Consider the following 25,830-nt stretch of genomic DNA (forward strand, 5'->3'; position numbering starts at 1 on the left):
CGACAAATACATTTCAAAATGATGGGGGGGGGGGGGGGAGGAAATCACAAGCAATTAAATAGTTTTGGACCAAAAGCGGGCAACAGCAACCGCATTGTCCGTAGCTTTAAACAACTCCTCCTCCGTACATGAGGCAGGGCATTGTGGGCAAGCATACATATGCGGAGTTGTTTGTTCTGCTAACACAAAATGAGCAATGGCAGCAAAACCACTGTTTTTTTAACCCTTAAACAAGGACATGCATCCTGTTTGTCAACAATAATGTCAGAAAATTGGATGGCACCCTCGGGCACTAATGGGGACCCACTGATAAGGCACTGGGAGACAATATATAGTCTACTGGCCCCATGTTGGGCACTGTAGATGACAAGTCAAGTTTGATCAACATTCAGCATTGCAGATGATCAAGCAACACAACAGAAGTGGAGAAAGGACAGGTTGCTCACCTGTAACCATGTTTCTTCGAGTGTACTCTGTGAATTCACACTAATGGAGAAGCTGCGCCTGCGCAGGTTCCGACGGAAACTCTTCCAAGCTGAAGTTCAAATTTTGGCGGTAACCACGCCCCCCTTCCCAAGGGGCATATAAGGCAGCCCCAGGCGCCCGCTCTCCAGTTCCTACGCCGCCAAGGCAACGAGAAAGGGAGAGGTTTGCCAGAGGGGAAGGAAGGGCGGGTTTGTGTGAATTCACAGAGTACACTCGAAGAAACATGGTTACAGGTGAGCAACCTGTCCTTTTTCTTCGTGTACTCTGTGAATGCACACTAATGGAGACTAACACGCTAAGGTCCCGGATGGTGGGACAAGGCAAACTCGACAATCAGTGAATGTCCAAACACATGTTTATTAGGACATAGAGAAAACAACCGTCCCAAGGGACCAGTGCAATAAATTGTCCGAAAGGACCAGTGCAATGCAACATGAGCATCATAGAAGAAGAACATAACATGGAAGGAATTTTTCAATAAACATGATAGAGAAAAATACACAATTGCGTAGTGCATATAAACGCTCTCCCAGGGGGAGAGGGACAAACACATCTTGGTCTTTGGCATATCCGCCAGGGCCAACGAGGCGGTACAAAGCAACAGAGCAACTGCTCAATACAATCATGGGAAAAAACACATATCCCTAGAGGCAGGTATGGGGAAAAAACCCCGTCCAACTTGAAGGAGAGGTATAGAGAGTCACCTGTGGGTGAATATGAAGAGAAAAAACGTCTGAGAGTCAGGAGAGGCAAGATGAGAGTACTGATCTTGCAAAGGCCGAGTCTTTAAGGGCTTTACTGTCCAGCCTGTAGTGAGAGACAAACGTGAGAGGGTTTGACCAGATAGCCGCTTTACATATGGAGTCAAGCGGAATACCCCTAAGGAAGGCGGTCGACGCCGAGAGGCCCCTAGTCGACCTCGGGCGGATGGAAGGAGGGGGAGGTCGCTTGGCTAGTTCATAGGCCAACTCAATGGCCTGAGCGATCCAGTGGGACAGTCTTTGGGAAGAAATGGGATTACCCAACTTGTCCTGGGCATAGGCGACAAAGAGTCTTTGTGACTTACGAATGTCCTTAGTACGATCCCTGTAGAAAAGAAGTGCTCTCCGAACGTCGAGAAGGTGCAGTTTTTGCTCGAGAGGAGAGGAGGGGTTAGAGAAGAAAGCTGGTAAGACAATGTCCTGGTTGAGGTGGAAGGCTGACACCACCTTAGGAAGAAAGGTAATGTCCGGGCGAAGAACAGCGCGGTCATGGTGGAAACGAAGATAAGGCTCGTCGACTCTGAGGGCAGCGAGCTCGGATGGCCGTCGTGCCGACGTGATCGCCACCAGAAAGGCCAACTTCCAGGAGAGCAGGCGTAGATCGGTCGAGGCAAGCGGTTCGAAGGGAGCAGAAGACAGCTGAGAAAGCACAAGTTCGAGGCTCCAGCCCGGCGTAGGTGGTAGCGACGGCGGGCAGATGTTGTTGTAGCCCCGGAGAAAGGTTTTGATCAGGTGGTGAGAAAAAAGAGATGGCTGGCCGTGGCGCTGAAAGGACCAGGAAAGAGCTGCGAGATAAGCTTTTATAGAGGCAAGAGAAAGTTTCTTCTCGACGAGAGTCATGAGGAAGTCGAGGACCACCGATACCGAGGTCGGGAAGGTGTCGACGTTACGGGATCGAAGGAAGGCATGAAAGCGAGAGAGTTTGTAGGAATAAGCCTTGGTAGTAGACGGCTTATGGGCTGCCCGCAGGACGTCTCGCAGATTCTGCGGAAGAGAGGCTAGGTAAGAATCTTCCATGCAGTGAGATGAAGGGAAGAAAGGTCCGGGTGAAGAATTTTGCCGTCCTCCCGTGAGAGAAGGTGCGGCGAGAGAGGCAGAGGGTGAAACGAACCTCTGGAGAGGCGAAGAAGGGCTGGATACCACGGTTGGCGGGGCCAGGCCGGAGCTATGAGAATCGCCGTGACCGAGATCGAGAGAAGTTTTTCGAGAACTTTCGGTATGAGGGGAATCGGTGGAAAAAGATAAAGCATCTCCGCCGACCAGTCCAGAAGAAAGGCATCCCCTAGGCAGCCGGGGAAAGAGTTCGGGGGGAGCCTCGCTCCGTAGCGGGGTAGTTGGGCGTTGTGGGGAGACGCGAAGAGATCCAGAGTAGGGCGCCCCCAGAGGCGGAACAGACCGTCGAGGACCTCGGGATCGAGCTTCCATTCGTGAGAGGAAGAAGTCATCCTGCTGAGGGCATCCGCTAAGCCGTTTTGGGCGCCCGGTAGGTGGATTGCAGAGATCTGTACGCCGTGGGCTATGCACCAAATCCAGAGACGAGAGGAGAGGAGCATTAGTTTCCTCGAACCCGTACCACCCTGTTTGTTGATGTAGAATACTGCTACTAGATTGTCCGATTGAATGAGGATGGACTTGTGGCGGATGAGGGGGGAGAATGCTTTTAGGGCTTTGAGAATGGCAAGAAGTTCGAGGAAGTTTATGTGGTTGGCCCTCTCTGACGGGGACCAAAGATTTTGAACCGTTAGACCGTTCATGTGGGCTCCCCAAGCGTAGGTGGAGGAGTCTGTGGTTATGGTTAGCGATGGCGGGGCTGGATGGAAAGGAAGGCCCTTGCACACGTTTTGGTGAGACATCCACCATGAGAGAGACTGTCGGACGGACGACGGTACCGACAGGTATCTGGAGTTGTGGTGGTGGAACGGTTTGAAAGTGTCTATAAACCACCTTTGCAGGGTCCGAAGGCGCAGCCTGGCAAACGGGGTCGTGAGAACCGTGGAGGCCATGTGGCCTAGAAGGACCTGAATGACACGGGCTCTGACCCTCCGGGCAGATCGACAAAGGGCGATATGGTGGCGGAGAGCCAGGAATCTGTCGAACGGAAGTGACACAGTCTCTGCGACGGAGTCGAAGAGGGCCCCGATGAACCGGATTCGGGTTGACGGGGAGAGATTTGACTTCTCGGAATTGAGTTGGAGGCCGAGAGATTTTAGAAGACGCAGCGTGAAAGAGACGTGATTTTGGAGAAGAACCGGGTCGGGTCCGACGAGAAGCCAGTCGTCCAGATAAGGAAAGACCGTGATGCCATGTAGCCTGAGGTGAGCCGCTACGGCGGCGACAACCTTGGTGAAGACCCTCGGGGCCGTGACGAGACCGAAGGGCAAAACGGTAAACTGGTAGGTTTGGTCGAGAACTTTGAAGCATAGGAACCGTCTGTGCGCCTCTCGTATCGCCACGTGGAAGTAGGCGTCTCGTAAGTCTATGGAGGCAAAGTAGTCTCCCCGCTGCAGCATCGGGAGGATAGAGGCAATAGAGACCATCCTGAATTTGGAGGGGCGAATGAATATATTGAGTGCCCTTAAGTCCAGAATCGGGCGTAGCCCGCCTCCTCTTTTCGGGACTGTAAAGTATCTGGAGAAGAAACTTAGAGGGTCCAGTTCGGGAGGGGAGGGACGGATAGCGCCTTTGGCCAGTAGCGCTTCGACTTCGGCCAGTATCTCTGGGGAAGGGTTTGAGTGGAGAACGTGACCTGTAGGAGGGAGGTCCATGAACTCTAAGGCGTAGCCGTCTTGGACAATGCGGAGAACCCACGCATCTGAAGTAATAGAGTCCCATTGATTGTAGAAAGGGGCTAGTCGGTCTGCAAAGATACCGAAGGGACGAGGCAGCGTGGGCTCTACAACGGTAGCGGGCGAGGAGCTTTGGCAGGAGTTGGCGTCAGGTACGCCGATTAGGCTGCGGAGGAGCAGGGGTGGATCGACCGCGTTGCTTTTGCGGATGAGGTCCCCGGCGAGGTTGGTGATGGGCTTGATTGTTCGAGCCCGAAGGCCGCCTGAAAGAATGGTGTCTGAAAGATTGCGGCGGGAAACGGCGGGAACGGTGCGGGAACCAGCGAGTGCGCTGAGGTTGAGGTTGGTCGCCACATTTAGACGCAAGAATTTTAAAGTCATGATTAGACTTGAGTTTGTCATCGGTACCGGCGTGAAACAGTCCGAGCGCGTCAAAGGGAAGGTCCTCAATGACCTGTCTGGAAGATGAGGAGAGACCCGAAGACCTCAGCCAGGCGTGGCGGCGAATGGAAATCGCGTGGGCAATCATTTTACCCGCAGTATCACCTGTATGCTTCGCCATTTGTATTTGGTGGTGAGCGAGCGAGTCTGCCTCCTGTTGGAGGGTAGTGAGGACGGAGCGGTCTTCGTCCGACATCTTAGCGAAGAAGGGCTGCGCCTTCTCCCAGATAATTTGTTGGTAGGCACCCATGCAGGCTCCATAATTCGCCATGCGGCAAAGCAAAAGGGCTCCGGAATAAAGTTTTCGACCCACGGCGTCGAAGCGCTTCCCTTCTCTGTCGGCCGGAGTATTCGACTGACGACCTGAGGATTGAGAGGCCTTAACGACCAGGGAGTTAGGGTCGGGATGGTGTTTGAGCCACTCCAGGGTATCATCGTCGGTACGGTACCAAGTCTCGATCCTCTTCGAGGTCGGAGGAATGGAGGAAGGGTTTTTCCAGGAGGCCTGGATAACGTCCAACAGATAAGGCAGAAAGGGGAGTAGCGTGGCCGGCGGAGCTTGGGCCTGCACCCTTTTGAAGACTGGGTCAGACACTGCTTTGGAGGTTTGCTTGATCTCCAAACCCAGGGCGTCGGCCATCCTGACCATTTGCTCAGCGAAAGCACGAACATTGTCAGTAGGAGAAGGCGGGTCCGCCTCATACGCGTCGTGGGGAGGAGAGAGGTCGAGACCGAGAGAGACCACCGAGGCCGAGAGGACAGAGTCTGGACGGTCGACATCAACATCTTCCTCCTCAGCCCCTTGGGGGGACTGAGGGGGAGAAGACAGCACAGTCTCGGGAGGAGGCAAGGCCTCGCGGGAAGAGAGGGCCGGAGGCCGAATGTCCTTAGAGGCTGAGGCCTGGGCTGCCCGAGCCAGGCGAGCCGTTTGTCTGCCACGCTCCGGTGTCGAGGTGGGAGGGAAGAGCTGTTGGCGCGACGAGCGAGGCGGCGCAAGGGGCTCCGGCACCGGCACCCTAACCACCGTTTGGGTAGAGTGGTGGGGTGAGTCCTGCAGCTCCCCATCAGACAGGGGGTGCAATGGAGACTGAGAAACATCTCTAGGCCTCTGGGCTGGTACAATAGGAGAAGACCTTCTCGAGGAAGTTGTCGAGGAAGATGGCGGGTCTTTCTTTGAGGAGGCCGAGGAGGAGGAGCGCTGAGTTAGCCGTTTCTTCGCCGGCGGTTGCTTGGATGCAACCCTCAAGGACTTGCCAGGTGTGGGAGGAACCACAGCTGAGTCGGATTGCGCTCGACGAGACTCCTCGTGAGCCCTTTTAAAGGCTATTTTGATAGCAGAGGAGGACGGAGGGGAACCGATACGAGAGCGGATCGAGGTCACCGAAGCCAGAGAGCTCGACGTCGAGGAAGGTCCCACCTTTCCGGAGCGGGTCGACACGGTCGCCGTCGTCACAGTACACGGTGGTTTGACCGGTTTAGCGACCCTGGAGGTCTTGGACGCTCTGGACGAGACCGAGGAAGCCTTGGCTGCCGGAGGCTTAGTTGGTGGTGCCGACATAGCTCTCAAAGCTGAGGACGCCGACGTACCCGACGTCGACGGAGTCGGTTCTGGCGCGAGAGATTTTTCGTAGAGCGCCGCTCTAAGCCTAGCGGCTCTGTTCTTTCTGGCCTGAGCCGTGAGAGCTAGGCAAAAACGGCAGGTACTGACCACATGAGCCTCGCCAAGACAGAAGAGGCACTTGGCGTGGCCGTCCGAGTCAGGAATTTTAGCAGCACACTGCGTGCAACGCTTGAAACGAGTAGTAGACATGCGAAGAGTCCGAAGTGAACCTTGCGGCGGAAAAAAAGGAACTGGAGAGCGGGCGCCTGGGGCTGCCTTATATGCCCCTTGGGAAGGGGGGCGTGGTTACCGCCAAAATTTGAACTTCAGCTTGGAAGAGTTTCCGTCGGAACCTGCGCAGGCGCAGCTTCTCCATTAGTGTGCATTCACAGAGTACACGAAGAAAAACATTATATTATAGAAGAAATAATATTACTCATTGGAAGTAGTATCAATGACTTCCTAGATTGCTTGCCTTATGCCTAACAAATACGCAATCTTGCCAATCTGCAGACTTCAATTAAAGCAAAAATCCAAATGAAAAGAAAAAAAAATTTAAGAAAGGCCTATACTTTTTGTTCCATCCCTTATTAAAATGTTTGTTAGTTTCAAGATTCAATTACATTACATTCCGAAAGGCACAGCTTGTGGGAAGCCTATTTGAACAGCAGGAGATGGGGGATTGACTAACAGCTCACGAGTGCCAAGCTACATTCATCTCTAACGGCTAGTATTTAAAGCTATTATTTGAGATCAAACAGTATGGAAGTACTACGAGCATGCAAAATATCTAAATGTAAATCATTCCTTGCATTTGATATGTCTTCAGCTTCAACAATACACTCTCAGCTCACTTTAGTGCTTACATTGTTCTTTCCCTTATTCTATTTCTGGATGACATTAATGCAGAATTTGCCATGAATTTTTAAGCAGCTGACAGGATGAATCATGAACCAAACGTGTCAAAACTGCAATGAATGGGTAGACTTTGCAATCATTCTCTTAAACACTCAATCCATCCCCTTTCCTTATTATTTAACAAAAACCTAAGGCAAAGTATGGGGCCATCTAAAGCTATTCACATGCTTTACCCAACATTGTGGTTGAATTAAAAGGAGTGCAATATGAGTAAGAGGGTGCATGGATACTGTATAAGTAAAATATTTTGGCACCACTTTAACCACCATGGCTCAATGCTATGGAACCCTGGGATTTATAATTTGGTGACACATGCCAGCACTCTTTGGCAAAGAAGGCTTTCGAAAACTACAACACCACGATTCCATAGCATTGAGCCATGGCAGTATTTTTTCTTCAGGTCAGGAGCGACTTGAGAAACTGCAAGTTGCTTCTAGTATGAGAGAATTGGCCATCTGCAAGGATGTTGCCCAGGGAACGCCCAGATGTTTTACCATCCTGTGGGAGACTTCTCTCATGTCCTCGCATGGAAAGCTGGAGCTGACAGAAGGGAGTTCACCCCACTCCAACGATTCAAACCACCAACCATTTGGTAGGCAGTCCTGCTGGCACAAGGGTTTAAACCACTGCGCCAACACGGTCAGTTAACCCACTGCACCATGGCAGTTAAAGTGCTATCAAACTGCATTCATTCTACATTGTAGTACTTACTTAGGCGATCCCTCGTAGTTCGAGGATGATGGTCTTCCAGTCGTGGAGTCTTGAGGGTGAATTCTTAGGTGGCTGAAGAGACCTATTCTTGATCTGCATGTTCTACCACAGTGAGTAGATGCTCCCAGAGATGCATTCTTTCCTTCTATCATCCCATATATAACAACCGATTCAAACAGAAAATGTTAACTGACCATATATGAGTTTGGGTTGTTATAAAATCAGATCAGATATTTATGTTGAAATTGATCTAGAATTTAAATGAAATATATTTCCAATTTACAGACATATCCAACTTCTGAAACTATTAGCATCATTGAAGAAGACTGCTACTGCTCAATCGCATAGTCGTTTCTGACTCTTCATGACGTCATGGACCAGTCCACGCCAGAGCTCCCTGTTGGCCGTCGCCACCCCTAGTTCCTTCAAGGTCAATCCAGTCACTTCAAGGATACCGTCCATCCATCTCGCCCTTGGTTGGCCTCTCTTCCTTTTTCCTTCCATTTTCCCCAGCATTGTGATCTTTTCCAAGCTTTCCTGTCTTCTCATTATGTGGCCAAAATACTTCAACTTTGCCTCTAATATCCTTCCCTCCAGTGAGCAGCCGGGCATTATTTCCTGGATGATGGACTGGTTGGATCTTCTTGCGGTCCAAGGCACTCTCAGGATTTTCCTCCAGCACCAAAGTTCGAAAACGTCTACCTTCCTTTGTTCAGCCTTCCTTATGGTCCAGCTCTCGCAACCATAGGTTACTATGGGGAATACCATTGCTTTGACTATGCGGACCTTCATTGCCAGTGTGATGTCTCTGCTCTTCACTATTTTATTAAGGTTGGCCATTGCTCTCCTCCCAAGAAGTAAACGTCTTCTGATTTCCTGGCTACAGTCTGCATCTGCAGAAGATCTTAGATTACACAGTGGGTCATAGCAGGATACACGTTCGGACAAGTAAGCTGGGCCAGAACCGTTTAGCGCTTTATAGGCTAACGCCAGCACTTTGAATTGTGCTCGGTAGCTAATCAGTAGTTTAACTAAAACAAACTATTTTTGAATTTAGAACTCAATTTGCACCTGTGGAAGTAAGATGACATACAAAAAAGAGAGAGAAAGTGATATATTTTAAAATAAGCTGAAAATGTTGGGCAATAGAGGAGTAATTGGGACTGCCCTTGCCGAACAGGGACAATTGGAGGGTATTGCATTAGTGGCATATAGCCTGAATTGTATGAGTAATCTGAATGAGAAGAAACCCACTGAATCAAATATATTTATTTACATTTTGACTCATCACCCAACAATTAATGCAACAGGTCTACCGAAGCTGCATGCATTTTTTTTTTTGCGGTGAGATATTTATTTGTGTGTCAGTGCACCTTTCCAAGGAGACTTGGGTTTAAATCCCCATTGTTGGTCATGGAGACCCATTTGGTGACCTTAGGTGAGTCACACTCTCTTAGCTTCAGAGGAAGGCAATGACAAATGGGGAAACTCTGCTATAGGGTTGCCATAAGTCGGATACAAGCCAGCACAAAGTTGCAACCTTCCATTGAGCCCATTATTTCCAAGCTCAACAAGGGGTTGGCTTGAATTACAGTGCCCAGCATCCCCCTTATATATTAGGCATGCGGTCTTCAAGCTCATTTCTATGGGGAAGGCGATATTGGATTGGGGAATTCGGTGGGATCCCATTGTCTCCAGAGGTCCAGAATCCTGTCAAGCCCTTTACTCCAGATCTGGGCCTTAAGGCTCGACTGTTGACACTGCTGTGAGTCATTCACGCTCCGTACCATCCCTTCCGGAAACAGGTGTCCTGGCTTCCGTGTTCGAAACGGATGCCTGGGCCATAGTCACTGAAGGCGTAAGTGATCTTTTTCCTTTCCTTCTTGAATGTTTCAGAAGGGGTATGGGAATGAGAATGTAAATTTTATGCCATATCAATTAATCCTCGATTAACATTGTAGAAAATGCAAAAAAAAAGGGGATTAGGTTTACTAAGTCAATTTTGACTTGTGAATTTTAATCTGCATTTTATTGGTAAATTTAAGCTGCATTTTACCTGTGTGTTTTGTTAAATGTATTCTAATAGGGCTTTGTTTTACCTCACTGTTCAGCTATGTTGTACTCCACCTTTCAGGCAATACATTTTTTGAATTTCAAATCCTGACCAGTTTGAAGTCTTGGTCTCTGGAAAAAGAGCTCAAGAGTAACCCTATTTTCTTTAAAATCTTGAAATCAAAAACAGCTGTGGGTAGATAAATAGGTACCGCTTAGCGGAAAGGTATTTTAATGGCATTATAAGGAATATACCAGGAAAATGCCGGCAATCAAAAAAGGAGGAAGTCTGTGAACAGGGGTCTTCGACATGGAGGATAGAGTGACAGCACCCCTCTCCAATGGCCAGAATCAAGCACAGCCTCCAGGATGCCGAAGATGGGAAATGCCTATATGCCTCTATCTGTACTGTCTCTTTCCTGTCTGTATATAACGGAATTGAGTGTTTGCTGTATGTATGTTCTGTGATCCGCCCTAAATCAATAGCAATACTAAGAAATAATGTTATCATCAAAATCAATGTTAAATCAGTATTCAGTGTTTTATTTCATAATGCCCTTGAAATGTTAGAGAACCTCTCTTCACTTCTAGATAGCCTTTTTCCTATTAAAAAAAACTTTGTTCCTCCATCTCCATTCCCCATTGCTGACTCCAGTTCTTATTAAAGATATAAATACAGGTGGTGATTCCATCATTTGGCCATGAATGACACTTCACAGCAGAAGCATATCAATTTAACAGGATAATGAAAGCTAACTGAACCCTCTTTTTCTTTCTTTCTCTGTCTTATACTCTAGTCATGTAATGGCTGGCAATTAATTTGAAGCAATTAAAATGACAATCTTCTGTTCTGATGTTAGCTGAAAGCTACAGGCTTTCAACGAACCTGGCTGAATGCTAATTAGGACCCTTTTCAAAATTCAGACCAGACACAGACAAAATGCTTCTCCTACCAATTCTTCCAATGAAGCACAAACTAAGCTGGCGTTTATCGCTGTACAGGGAGGCCAAAACACTTCTTCTTATGTTGCTGTAATCAATGTGAGTCATGCCAGAGCCCCCAAAGAGCTCAGAACTTGCTGCCTTTCTTGAATTGCATGCAGACACTGCGGCAAACAGAGAGTAGAGTGAAAATGACCCGTGGAAGACTTCTATCTTGGCCAGTTCTCCCTAGTAAGGAATTCCAGTATATCAGCTGGCAGGAGAGCTTGCTAATACTAAATAAGTTATGATATCCATATTTATTTTTGTTAGATTAAAAATGTCGTTACACATTAAGGCATCAACAGCTCTATCAGAACTCACTAAAAATTTCCTATGATGCTTCTTTTGCCTTTGAAAACACTCTATGTGAATCTACACTGTAGAATTATTGCAGTTTGACAACACTTTAACTACAATGGCTCAATGCTATAGAATTATGAGAGTTGTAGACAGATGGGGCACCTGTCGTATCCAGGTCTGAAGTCAACTATGACCAGAGCATTACACGCAAGTCCAGAGTAAAGGCAAACAGTTTATTGGAAAATCACACAAAAGATATATAGTAAAAAGCAGGGATAAGGGAATAAGGTACAGAGTTCAAAAAGGCAGCAATCAATTGTTTCTGGTAAATCCAAAAGCAAGACAGTACAAAAGTAGTCCCAAAATACAACGGCAGCTTAAATCCATAAGCAAAACTTGAGCAAGAATATAAAACAAGAACATGAAGAACTTCCAGAATGCTTGTATACCAAAACCAAGACTTCAAACAGGAACTAGAGAACCCAGGCCTAGTCGTACTTGAAAGCCACGTTGCCTGAACTGAAATCAGTGGGTTTGTTAGCTCCTAATAAACAGACATGAAAGCATTATGTCTGCTCTGAAATTTCTGCTTCCTACGAAGCCATGTTGATCTATGAAGCTGGCTATCTGTTCTAATCTGCAAATGTGCCTCCTTGCTGAGGTCAGTATCAGCAGATGCTTTCCCATGAGAGTTTCTTATCAATTCGTCTTGGCTAGACTCCTTATCTAGAGAGAATGATTCCAAATCCAGCGTCTGGCCTTGAGGTTCAGAAGCAATTACATTCTCAGGCCCTGCATCTGTGCCTGCATCTCTATCTGACATGGTTTCACTTTCTTGGCCTGCATCAGAAGAAATCCCAGGAAAGCTTGCAATCCAGTCTGACTTTAAGTCATCAGAAAACCCATCAGCCCCTGGCTGTTGTGACTGCTGCTGAGCTACAACAGCACCTTCTCTTTGGTAGAGAAGGCTTAAGATTTTATAAAACTACAACTCCCATAATTCCACATCATAGAATCATAGAGCCATAGAGTTAAAATGATATGAAACTGCATTATTTACACGGTGAAAATGCACCCTTTGTTTCTCAAATGCTGTCAGATTACTCTAACAACTGTGAACATTGTTATTTTTTTTTTCATTTCATGCTATGGCTTTAATGAAACAATTTAATTTAATTCTACCTACAGCATCAACTGTAAACTCTCTTTTGAATTTGCAAATCCCTGTAGAATTTCAGCACAGCCTCTAAAAATAAGATTTTTTTACAACATTAGTCCCTGTTAGGAGAGTTATCATAGAAGATGTTTTTGGTACACATTCTTCCTTTCTGCCCCAGTTACCCAGTTCTGATCATGAACTTCAACAATAATAAGCCTAATGAAGTATAGGCCTTAATTCTCGAAGAGAAAGTATGGCACGGATGATAAATGCAGGACACGTATGGCTTGGGTCCAGGCGATCTAATCTTCCTACTTGAGATTCATTGAACTATGAGATCTGATATTTTGCTCTAAGTCACAGCACATTCTCAGCATAGCCCCTTCCCTTTCATTTTTTCAGGATGTGAATTTTTTTTGTTCCAACAGTTTTAAGAGCTGTTGACAGAATATTGTTTTATGACATATGGTTATGCTGAATTTTATTGTTTGTTTTTGAACTGATTTATTCTAAAGGGGTTTAATTCTATGCATTGTTTGATTTTTTAAAATAACTTTAAAAATACTTTAACCTCTCTTTTTGTAACTGCTTTTAATAGTATGTATTTAACTTTTATATGATGCCTTGGATCCCAAAACTGGAGAAAGGGCAAGATATAATGATCAGCCTTCTAAAACTACCAGAAGCAGGGAGCATCACACTGCTGGAAAAAACAATTGGGGAACTGTAACCACAGAAGGCTTCATGAAAAGCAATTCTCCTCCACACACTCCAGAACCAGAACACTCTGAACATGTTTCTGAACTTTCGGCATGCTTATTATGCAGTAATAAAGATCCTAATTTTTCAGCTTTACAACTATTTGACTTTGAGAAATAATTATCGTTGAAACAGATGGGCATTAGAATGTTCATCAAACTTTCCACTGGCACACTTTACATCAGAATTGTGTCGCCATTCCTCTCGAGGAGAGTTTGACAGCTATGTTTGAAGGCACATACAATGTTCAAGTCAGATCATTCCTGACAAAAATATTCCTGACAACACTCTTTATTACTTTGCTCATTATCATCAGTTCTATTTAAATTTTAATCTTTCCTCGCCCCCAAAACCAGGACTCAATTAGGCTTAAGAAGTAAAACTGATACAATACAGGTAGAACATATTAAGAATAGCCATTTGAGGAAATAAATTTCCATATCATTTCCCCTTCCCTTCCCAGACAGATTAATAACTGAAATAATGACTGGTCCAAGATTTTTCTGGAAGCATCATGGTTGAATCTAAGCTTTGAAGAAACATGTTAACATGTAACACTATCTATATAATGATACAACAGTACAGCATAACAATGGAGTGTCTGATGCATATCATGATTAACATTCTGTTACTATATATCACTTATACTAATGAACTGACTTTTCTTTAAACAAATAAATGTTAATTTCTGAAGTTACTCAAATTTTTCAGCTAAGTTCTTCTGATGTATCTTGGCCATATCTCCAAATAGTGGCCCTACACTACACTGTCATATAGTATGGTGGAGCTCCCGTATTAGCATCCAGGCTAAATGCATTTTAACCTGGGGTAGGCTGTTTACTCTAGCTTGACCCTGGGTTAAAAAATACAGGGAAAGATGTGAATCAGGAAGATCTGCACCCTTCTCTTTTAGGGGGGCCGAGGGACTCCCATTTTGGATCCCATGCCCAGCAATGCTGAATTGGCATTAGCATGGCTAGGCTGTATGGCCGCTCCACCACCAATATAACCTTACATGTAGCCACAATAGGACTCTGAGCTCGCATTTCCAATGCCAGTTCATCCTGCATTATGTGGCTGTGTAGAAGTGCCCATTGTTGCTGTTTTGCTTGTCTGCAAAACAAGAATCTTAACTATATCTTGGTAGCAGAAGCAGTTCCAATGCATCTAGAGTCACAAGTTAAAACAAATGATTGATAGCAAGAATGAAAGCAAATGAATGTTATCTACAGATATCATGTTGAGCCTGTCAGTTATCTATTAGACCATGCTATGCAATGATTAGAGCAAAAGCGGCTACTGTTCAGCACTTGATCTGAGAGAGAAATGGCTGGTTTCATCTAATAGTTTTTTCACCAGCAGGATGATAGCAATGGTTGATATACATTGCAAGGCTGCAAGTAGATGAATAACTGTATGTATTTGCAAATGTGAATGTGCTGTACCCTTAGACATGAGAAAAAGCAACAAGAACAAAATGCTCCAAACTCATGTCTCCAAGCAACATCCACTTTTAATGCCATAGCAAAAAACTAGAGTAACAATTCTTTTCACTGAAAGTTATGTACTATGGAGATTTCAAGCAACAAAATCTTGTGTGCATTATTTTCATTTGGTTTTATTATCTGTTGTAAGTCAAACATAATAGGAAGAATTTGGTATTTCCCTTAGACTTAGAAAAAGGTATAAAGTCCTTGAAACTTTCAGGCAATAAAATACAATGGCAGTTGAACCTAGAGATGATTATTCCCAGCATATTTAGAGTCATTTCATAAAATCTTCATCAGTCTGTCATTTTTAAATTGCTGTCATCTTGATTCTGTAATGCTTTATCTATAAAAATAAATAATACATTACATAGTTTAACCTATAAATAAGCATATACTTATGAATACAATGCTACAAATCATTTACACATTAAAACTTATTTGCATGTATTCATATTCTCCATATATAGTTCATATAGTTCCATTATGGAACTATACTTTCAACAGCATCTAGAATTAATTCAAGTGAATAGTATTTGAAAATCCATTTTAAAAAGGTTGTGACCTGCTCATTTACCTTTATAGGTGTGAATGAACCTAATTAGGAGAGATTTTACAATTAGAATGACCTACTTTGCTAACTAGAGACCGATGGCGACAAACTTTCAAAGGGCAATTAGGAGGAGGCCTTTCACATGTAATTAGGGTAAATTCACAACTATTATAGTCTGAATTATCCACAAATTCTTCATTTCTTTTACAAAGAGCTATTGTAATTAACTCAAACATTCTAATCAGAAGAAAAACCTGTATCAAGTCTACATACTGAAAAGACCTCTTTCAACAAGTTAGTGTAAAGATCTAAATGTTATTGTTCTTTACTCCTTTTTAATTATTTTTAAGTTTACAATTAAATTTCTTTAATATTGTTAATAGCTTTACTCTATTGCAGAATGGATTTTTAAAGTTTTAAATCGTATATGCTTGCCTAGTTTCCAATGTACTTCACAATCTCTGAGGATGCTTGCCATAGATGTGGGTGAAATGTCAGAAGAGAATGCTTCTGGAACATGGCCATACAGCTCGGAAAACTCACAGCAACCCTGTGATTCTGGCCATGGAAGATATATAAACCCCACTTGCCTAATTTCCCATATACCTCACAACCTCTAATGATGCCTACTGTGGATGTGGGTGAAACGTCAGGAGAGAATGCTTCTGGAACATGGCCATACAGCCCAGGAAACTCACAGCAACTGTATATATCCATGTATAAGTTGGCCTCATGTATAAGTGAAAAACAGGTTTTGGGGCCAAAATTTGGATTTGGATTTGACCTGTGGATACGTTGAAGTTTATATCATGGTGATGAGAAAGTGCCTGGCTGCTATCATCATTATCTCACCTTGGAGTTCAAAGGGGCCAGATGTATACCATGGCGGAAAGAGTAGAGGGAGTCAATATTCTTTTAGGTTCTCTCAGGATGGACTATGCTTTCACTTTTACTGGGAATGATTCCTTTTTGATGAGCTAAGGTATGGTACTTACACTGACCCACAGATAAAAACCATCCAGTTTCTTTGAGTAAAATTTATAGACTTGTACACGAATATAATATATAGACTATATTGAAAGAATTGTGATTTGCAAAATTCTTTGAGAGTCCCAATTTTGGGGCATGTGGTATAAATAAAATGGAGGAAGACACACACACTCTTGGCTGGAGGCTAATAGAAGCGATAAGCTACAGAGAAGATCTCCTTAGAGTAAGAGAATATCTAAAGAATGAGCATAACACAGGTGTGTAGGTACCTGATCTTTGGATACTGCTCAAAGCACCAAAGCACAAAAGCCCTGAAACTGGTTGAGTCATGTTGCTGAGAACCACACTGTTTCTTTCAGACACTGCCTTTTTGTACCTGTGACTCTTGTTCTGGCTGATCAGCTGGTGCTTTGGCTTTGCCTTTTGGCATATGTCTGTCTGTTTGCTGTTCTCATCTGGACTGCTGAGAACAAGGAAAGGAACTGGACTGGAGGCAGAGTTCAATTTCTAATCCAGTTGTCTCCCTCCTCAAGACAAACTGTAGCATCATATCTGTGGTGACTCAGAAGTGACATAGTAACCCTTCTAGTTTCATCCCAGATTGTTTTTTGGCCATTTCTTACTTCAAGGTATTGGAGGGCTCCTTGGTGCCAAAGTCAACCAGTTAGTGCAGTTTTGCAGTGGAACTGGTAATCTGGCGATGATATTTCCTTGGAAAAAAGGGGTGTTTGACTGGTAGCTTTGGGAGTATCCTAAGGCACTTCAGGGCTGCAAAAAGGTTTGGGGACTAATGTGTCTATATTTTCTCCACCCCTTGCTTAGGACTTGTATCATTACTCAAATGTGATTTGGATGTTCGTCCACATGCTTATCTGATTCTCCACAATTATTTTAATAGCAAAACCCAAGTAGCTTGATTGACGTGATGCAAACTCTTAAATGAATTTTATTTTGATTCCACTTCATGTTCAGTATGAATGAATGCTTCCACAGAGCCTTGCTGCTCTCTTGATTTTTGTGGGCAACAGCATGTGAAAGACCAGCTTTGAAGTAATTCTGCATTCCCCCCCAGAGAAAATAATTCTAGTGTGTAATTAGCAACCATGTCATGGCGCATCAAGGGTAGTTCAGGGAACCTTCAACATCACATGAAACTTCCCTGAAGCATCTGAAAATTTCCTTGGGTATATATTTCTAGAGATAATACTGGAGGAATAAATGAGGGATACATAAAGTGAAATTTGAAATTATAGTATTGGGAAAGAGTGCTTCTTCATGGTGGGACCTTTTTACAGCAATGTTGATGGTATATAATACTTCACTCATTCAGCAGGAGTTGTGCATGAATAAACTGGAATTTGAACATGTTAAGAAAGTAATTTTGGCATATTTTATGGGATTTATTCCAGTAGGCTAATCTTGTCTAAAATGAGAACATAACTACAATATTTCTTTCCATGTTAGAATCATAGAATCATAGAGTTGAAAGAGACCTCTTGCCAAGAAGCAGGAAAATTACATTCAAAGCACCCCTGACAGATGGCCATCCAGCCTCTGCTTAAAAGCCTCCAAAGAAGGAGCCTCCGCCACACCAAATGTTGCCCTTTGTTTTTCCAAAGCCTTTTTGTCTTCTACTGCATGCTAAAACTCAAGGCTTTCCAGTAAGGACTAAGCAGAGACACACCTATTTTAGAAAGACTGCTACATGAGATGCCTTCGAGTCATGCCAGTTTAGCCTGGTTTCAGACAACACTGGAACTCGGTAATTCTGAATTTGGCTTTTGTTTGGGGCAGGAAATCTTATTGTAAAAAGAAACAAACCTTGAACCAACTCTTAAGGAAGAAAACCCAGGCTTAAATTGCATAAAAAGGGCTAACAGATGGATAAGCCCTGAGGACCCAAAACAGCTGACACGTCAAGCATCACAAGACAGATGTATTCCTTTTTTAAAAATTCACGAGAAGAAAGCTTCTAACATGCAATTCTCCTGAAGAATTCAGCACACCAAAGATGTGTAATTCCTCAAGCCATTTTAAATATTGCTTTACTTCAACTAATTGTATCTATATTGTTCTTCAATATTTTCTTATGCATCTGCTTCTTCTCTGTTTATTACATTAGGAATTCAGAAAATTATCTTAGGATATTTTCCCATCTAGTGGAGTATGTCTGCACAGGTTGGCAGCAGCTCTCCAGCATTTCAGATAAGCAATTTACCAGACATACCTAGACATGTCAGAGATTAAAACTTGGCAAGCTCATGTGCCAAGTATGTGCTCAGTTCCTTCCTCAAACATAGCAAGGTTTCTCACTCCATTCAGATTTATTCAAGATTTGATCCCAGGACTTCTAACACCTTAAGAAATAAATATACTGTGACTAGTCTATAAGTCTATTGCATATTATTGTGATTTTATGTATTTTTAATATTATTTTGTATAATGAACACTTTGAATGCTTTCTTCAGAAGTGAAAAGTCCATCAGAGCAAACAAACAAGTCCTCTTATACACAATTTAAAATACCACGCTTGACAGCTGTGCTGTAATTCTCAGCCTCTAGAAACATTTCTTTTATTTCTATATGGGGGGTTTTCTATACAAGGACAATTTCTACACAAGTTGAAAGTCAACATCTCTGCCTTCACTATATTAACAGCACAATCTTGTTCTTTATTTCACACATGTGCATAGCACTATAATCTGTTGGAGGTACTTTGAACGCAATTTTCTGCTTCTTGGCAGGTTGTTGCACTGGATGGCCCATGAGGTCTCTTCCAAGTCTATCATTCTATGATCAGAAGTATGGTCTTTACCAGATCTTACTTCCTACTAGATTATTTCATTTGAGGAGAATTTGGGAAGAAAACAGTGTGTATCAGTTTGCAAAGTGTCCAATAAACCCATGATAATAGTTGTGGATTACTAGTCATTATGTCAGCTGCCTAATTTGTCTAAAGTTTTAATGAAAAGTTTGTATTGGGACTTTTGCAATATATCCAGATCATTACCAAGCACATAAGTAAGTAGAACAGTCACAACTTATATATTACTATGAAATCAGCACTTCTATTTTAAAAAACATCAGAACCTCTCTACTGGTTCTGATCGATTGTGGTGAGACAAGTGGAGTAGCACCTATGCATGGTGAACCATTTTCAATGAGCACTTTCTTCAACTGTTGGCCCATTTGGCTTGGCACTTCATCAGCAATAACTCCTTCCAAATAACCCAGATATTGGAACCTCAGAAAAGACAGGAAAATATGGGGGGAAACACAAGGAACTGTATCACCTTTTAAAAACCACAAATAAATTTTATCACTTAAAGTTACATATTTGATTGTTCCTCCATGGTAAACAAAACCTATGAGTGAAAGTTGACACGAGAATGAAAGGGGCTTTAGGTTGGTGTGCAATCTTTGTGACTGTGACTGCAAAGCACCCATGTTTTCAGTCCTATGTCTTTTTCCATTTCATTCTGGTCCAAACATGCACAATCTGCCTTCTTGAGCTTGATAGGCAGTACCTAGTGGATTGTATAATTATTCCTTCTTATATAACAATATACATCTGCTGGGTAGAATCCCTCCTTTACAGATTTTCTAGGTCAAAAAAGGTAGACGAGAACGTAGGTCAAGATACAAATACATCTCAGCTTTCCTGTTTAAATATGCAATATCTGAAAACACTCTTTGTATCATAAACATGAAGACTTTTCTCTCTCATACATTCAAAACCTTTTAGTATAATATACAGTCAACTCTCCACATTCACTGGGGTTAGGGGCACAGGACCCCCATTGAAGTGAAAAAAAAAAGCAATTAAAAATGCTGGGAATCTTTAGGCACAACTGCATAGCCAACATCTACCAGAGGTTGACCATGGAATTGTACTGGAGAACATAGAGATTTCCTCAATGAGTTTTTTTTCTCTAGGAGTTTTAGGTCCTCCAGCATGACTCTAGGTCCTCAATTGTAAAGTGACCACAGCATCACAATGGAGGATCTAGAGCAGTCACAGGCAAACTTCGCTCTTCCAGGTGTTTTGGACGTCAGCTCTCACAATTCCTAACAGCCAGTAAGTTGGCTGTGATTTCTGGGAGTTGAAGTCCAAAACACCTAGAGGACTTAAGTTTGCCTATGTTTGATCTAGAGAGAACATTTTAGCCAAATCTGTGAATAATTCAAATCTGCAAAAGTGGATAGTCAACTGTACAATGATTAAGCAAGAGAGGGCGTAAAAGAAGTTATAAAAATAACAAATTCATAATAATAAATATTTATTTGTACCCCACCACCATCTCCCTGAAGGGACTGAAGCCTCACAAAAGCACTCCAAGTACTGTATATAAACAACAATACACAATTATAAATACAATGACATAAGTATAAACAATAGCACATATAAAATCCCACTAATAATAAAATTGTAAGAGTATAACATGATACAAATTCCTAAAGCACAGTAGAACCTGCAAATAAGCCGGCTATCTACCCTAAAAATCAAAGTGCGGAGTAGTACTATCGGTGGTTCATCAAGCTGACCATAGACTACACAGGATCAAAGGCCTGTCTGAAGACAGATATTAATTCTTGTTACCTATTGTCTCAACTTGCAGGTAAACATTTAAAAATATGTTCTTATAAAACTAACTAAAAACTTTCTGAATGCAAAGGAAACAAAGACAGCAAAGCTAATGCACTTACGTATTAAAGCCAAACAAATAATCAAATGTTACAAAATATACTAATTTAGCAAAGCAAGGAGGCCACGTCAGAGAGCTACATTTTAACCACAAGACAGTCTTGTCTTCAATAAAAGCTTTCTTGAAGCCTTTCTGTTCCATGCCCTTGAGGAAGAACTGAACACACACACTTCAACTGCACATTTGTTCATGCTAAGAGAGTGAGGCCAGGACTGAGATTATTTCTGACAATCCTTAATATTTCTGACAATCCTTAATAAGAAGTGGAAGACATGCAAACATTTTAAAAAGGCAAGCTCTGTCTGAAAACTCACAGTGAATCGACACATAATTATCTATAAGTCAGCTGCCTCAAAGTAGGCATAACATCCCCAACCACAAACCAATATCCATGAAGACAGTTTCCAATCATTTCTCGAGCTCTGAGGATGACCTGGGAAGGAATCCCACTGGAACACTGCAGTACACCCAAATACTTGGGAGTTACCCTGGACCATGCCCTGACTTAAAGAAACACTGCTTGACTATCAAGCAGAAAGTGACTAGCACAACCTGGGGATCACAACCAGACATAGTGAAGACATCTGCTCTTGCGCTTTGCTACTCTGCTGCTGAATACGCTGAATACGCATGTCCAGTGTGGAATACATACGGTGGATGTGGCTCTTAATGAGACATGCCGCATTATCACAGGATGTCTATGTCCCACACCACTGGAGAAATTATACTGTTTAGCCAGCACTGCACCACCTGACATCCACTGGGAAGTAGCAGCCAGCAATGAAAGAACCAAGGCATTGACATCTCCGGTCCATCCCCTTTGGATATCTGCCAGCACGGCAATGCCTTAAATCAAGAAATAGTTTTCTAAGATCTACAGAGATACTCGCAGGAATAGCTCAGCAAGCCAGAGTCCAAAAGTGCAGGCTAAAATCTGGAACCTCAATCAGTGGCTGATACTGGATGAGAGACTCCCTCCTGGGAACACAGAAGATTGGGCGACTTGGAAGGCGCTGAACAGACTGCGCTCTGGCATCATGAGATGCAGAGCCAACCTTAAGAAATGGGGTTACAAAGTGGAGTCCACGACATGCGAGTATGGAGAAGAGTAAACCACAGACCACATACTACAATGCAGATTGAGCCCTGCCACATGCACAATGGAAGATCTTCTTATAGTAACACCAGAGGCACTTAGTATAATGCCAAGTTTTTTTTTTAACTTTGTGTTCTCAAATACATCTCAACTTGTACCCTTGGTGTGCTTCTGACACAATAAAAATAAATACCTCCTAGATAAGTGGTTCTCAACCTGTGGGTCCCCAGATGTTTTGGCCTTCAACTGTCCTAGATGAAAATACTATTACAGACATGTTGACTGACGCAAATATTTGTAGCGTTAAAATATTTCTTAGTCCTTATTGGCATATGTCCTCTCAAGTTGATAAAAAAAGCCACACTAAACTATCATATGCAATAATAAACTGCCAGCAACAAAATCATCCAACCAAGACACTCTAAAATTTAAAACACAATTGCAGCTAAGACCAAGAACAGTCTTATCTAAACAAAATCACTTTGATTTGCAGTATACAATATCATTTAAAACTACAAACATATAAAAGATACAAAAATTAAGGTTAATTTCCATAAGATGCACGGTATAGAGAGATATACATGATATAAAGTATTTGTTTACAGATAAACATATGAAATTCTGTTATAAATTATGGTTAGACTAAATAAATATGCAGAAAGAAATAATATTAAAATAACTGTGGTCCCTTTTGCAGAGATGGGCATGCAGTTGTATTGCTGTAGATGTGTCTACAGCAATAGTCACTTTTAGAAATCTAGCCATCTGTGGGAACACTAAATTGTATTTTCACGCATCATATATCCTAACACATAACACACTTCCTCTACAGAAATAGCATACTGCAATTCTCACTTGTCTTAGCTATCAAATTACTAGAAACATATCAAACCAACTCTGTACTGCTTATTTTGAAATATTCAAAGTAATAGTATCTCTGTCACCCAACCTGCAAAATCATTTATCCCAAATGCTATCTCCTGGGGTTACAATTTTTATATAAATTAAACACTGCAGAGATATCTGCATCCATTTCAGAACCAGTTACTGAATTTCTTGATAGTACAATTCTAAATAAATCTGTTCAGAAAATAATGTGTAATTGGGTTCAATGTACTTTACTCCTACACAAGTAGGAACAGGGTTACATGTACATTGGGAGTATATTTTACCACATAAAACATGAAGAAGTAAATGGTGTTTACTTAGCAAGTACCCAATCTCACAATGTTCACCCCACTGTTTACATTACCACCAGAAACCTACCAATAATGCTTCATGGATCTGATGAAATGGACATTAGAAATGCTATGCTGCTATCACTGAATCTGCCACAATAAATCTGTCAATGTATACAGGTGCTACAAGACACTTCATAATTTATGTTTGAACAGGCTGGTATGGCTAACCCTCTGGAATTTCTTTTGCTAGCATTTACAGTGAGATATAACAGGAGAGAAATAATATCTCTTTCTACAATGTCTGCACTCTGCGCACACAATACTCATTTTAATATCTTTTAAAAGGCATACAATCATTCTGTTTTTAGAAGATAGGTTGTGAGACTGGGCATCAACATACTGTAAGAAATCATGGCAAGGTTGATTTATTGGATATCTGGGATCCCTGGATAACAACATCCTGCTCTGTACACAATGTACACAGAGAGCATTGCATAACAAGGAAGAAAAGACAGGAGGGAGAATGAATTACACACTGTTCTGAACTCTGTGTAATCACCCATAAAACTATCATTCCAGTAATGTGGATAGAATTAGACCAATAGGAGCACATAAGTTATGTGTCAGAAGTGGATGTTTCAAAATCCTTCGATATCAATGTAAGATAAAATCAGTTGTAGTTGTGAAATAAATGATGCAACAATCTGATGGATGTGAGTGCAACAATCCTAAGTGAGGATGGGGGAGTTCAGTGGAAGACTGCCTACTACAACCTCTTCAAACTCTCTTAGGCATTCTGGGAATTGTAATCCAACACATCTGTAGGGCAACAGATGGTCTAAGCCTCCGCTACCACTTTCAGCATAGGCAATGGTGACTCATTTTTCTCACCATACTCAGAGCAGTTTTTTTTTTAAATGGCAGCAGTTCTGTTCTTTCCATATGGTAATTTCGGCAGAAATGGAAACACCTATGGAAAGTTCAAGCTGGGATATGTGAGCAATTTAACTCTGGAGCTAACAGGAAAAGAAAGGTCCAGTCTACTCTGCTCTATAAAATCCAGGTTATCTGCTTTGAACTGGATTACATGACAGTGTAGATCCAGCCAAAGGCTATGTTTTTTTTTCACTCTCCTGGAATGTCCTATCACTGCTGGTAGAACACCACCACTTCAACTTCAAGTTGTTTTGCTGTGTGTCTTCAAGTCATTTATGATTTATCATGACCCTAAGGTAAACCTACAATGGAGTTATCTTGGCAAGATTTGTTCAGTGGGAAGTGGCCATTGCCTGCCCCTGAGGCTGAGAGTGTGTGATTTGTCTAAACTAAGCAGGGCTTTGAACTTTGGTCTCCAATAGTGCTACTTCAGCAGTACATCATACTGGTTCTGGATAGAGTTGTACACATACAGTAACCTGGAAGTGAAGCAGCTGCAAACTACATACATGGAGTTAACATAACAATTACTTTGCCCCTATGTTTTCCCCAAATCTTCTCTGAACTTGTACAATCAAGTCTACTCAGAATTCCCAATAAAACTTTGGAATACGCTTACAGCAGTGATTCTCAACCTGTGAGTCCCCAGTTGTTTTGGCCTTCAACTCGCAGAAATCCTAACAGCTGGTAAACTGGATAGGATTTCTGGGAGTTGTAGGCCAAAACACCTGGGGACCCACAGATTGAGAACCACTGCCTTACAGGATCTCCTGTAAGGATCTCTCTTAGCTTAGTCCAGGTAAACAGCAAATGATGACCAGCAACATAAAAGGTGAACTAACTATGTCCAATAGGAAAAAAAAATCTTGATATCACTTCACTTATAAAAACTTAAACTAATAACATTTTAACAAAGATGAATCACTGGAATATCTATAGCCATAGGTCCAATGGCATACTGGCATTGCAGTATCGTAGAAACTCTCCTTTCTACTTTGCAGTTCTCAGCATGACCAAAAACAGCTCTGGGTGTTTTCTGGAGCAGATATTGAAGGTTCATGGGGAACTGAAGGGGAGAAGGTACGCAAAAGGATCTTGGCACACTTTTGAGAGCGAGAGAAAGCATTTGGCAGCGTAAGCTTTCATAAAGAATTTACATCTTTGCTGTCTCCACTAACAGAAATTTCAACAGATGCCTCCCACCAGATTAGGCCACAATATTTATTATTTATCACTTAATATTCAGTCACATTGGACTCAGTCCAGTTGCTAGTCCTACTGAAAGCTAGACCCACTGGATCAGTTATATGTATGTTGACTTACCATTTTGAAATGGATTCAGAGGGCTTCCTTTACCTGAGAATAGGAAATGGATTCAAGCCTTTAACTTTGGCAAAAAAATAAATAAATCTTACATCAATACCAAAACAGTGGATTTGCTGAAAAAACATGAAAATGTTAAATTATAAACTGTTAAATTATAAACATTTTTGTGTTTTAAAATATGTTCATCTGATGATCACACCCCAATTCCTGCACCTTTCATGTTCTTAGTAAATCTGAACAACCAGCCTCATTATATCTAGCAAACAAATAAATCCCCACAATCACATAATTCATGTCAAAACCTTTGATACAGAAAGGAAGATTACCAAAATGATCTGGCACAATTGCATGACAAGGATAAAATTAGAAAGGACCAAGATTTAAATTAAATTTCTAAGCTTAACAGTCACACTTGGTCCAAGCTGCACTGCGTGTGATGCCGAAAAGGGACACCCTCCCCCTTTTGCACAAAAAGATGGTTTATAATAAGGTTAATATATAAATATGTGAAGCCAAGGTAGATCAGTAAAATAGGTTGGGATCCAGGTAGCATGAGACAAAGTGACCTTTTGACTTGGCCAAAACTGAAAATTTGCAT

At 42.5% G+C, this 25,830-nt stretch overlaps 1 protein-coding gene across 2 annotated transcripts in view; it reads right to left on the reverse strand.

The window, feature by feature from the left end:
* Positions 1–25,830, reverse strand: part of rnf150 (ring finger protein 150) — a 139,533-nt gene that overhangs the window by 64,939 nt on the left and 48,764 nt on the right. Inside the window, exon 2 of one of the 2 annotated variants that reach the window (XM_062980897.1) lies at positions 25,230–25,262. The exons of the other annotated variant lie outside the window; for it this stretch is intronic. Within the exon in view, the coding sequence (XP_062836967.1) occupies positions 25,230–25,262 (33 nt within the window). The remainder of the gene's footprint in view (positions 1–25,229; positions 25,263–25,830) is intronic. 2 annotated transcript variants of the gene reach the window in all.

This window comes from Anolis carolinensis, chromosome 5 (genome assembly GCF_035594765.1).
Source record: "Anolis carolinensis isolate JA03-04 chromosome 5, rAnoCar3.1.pri, whole genome shotgun sequence".
In the NCBI taxonomy this organism is placed as follows: Eukaryota; Metazoa; Chordata; class Lepidosauria; order Squamata; family Dactyloidae; genus Anolis; species Anolis carolinensis.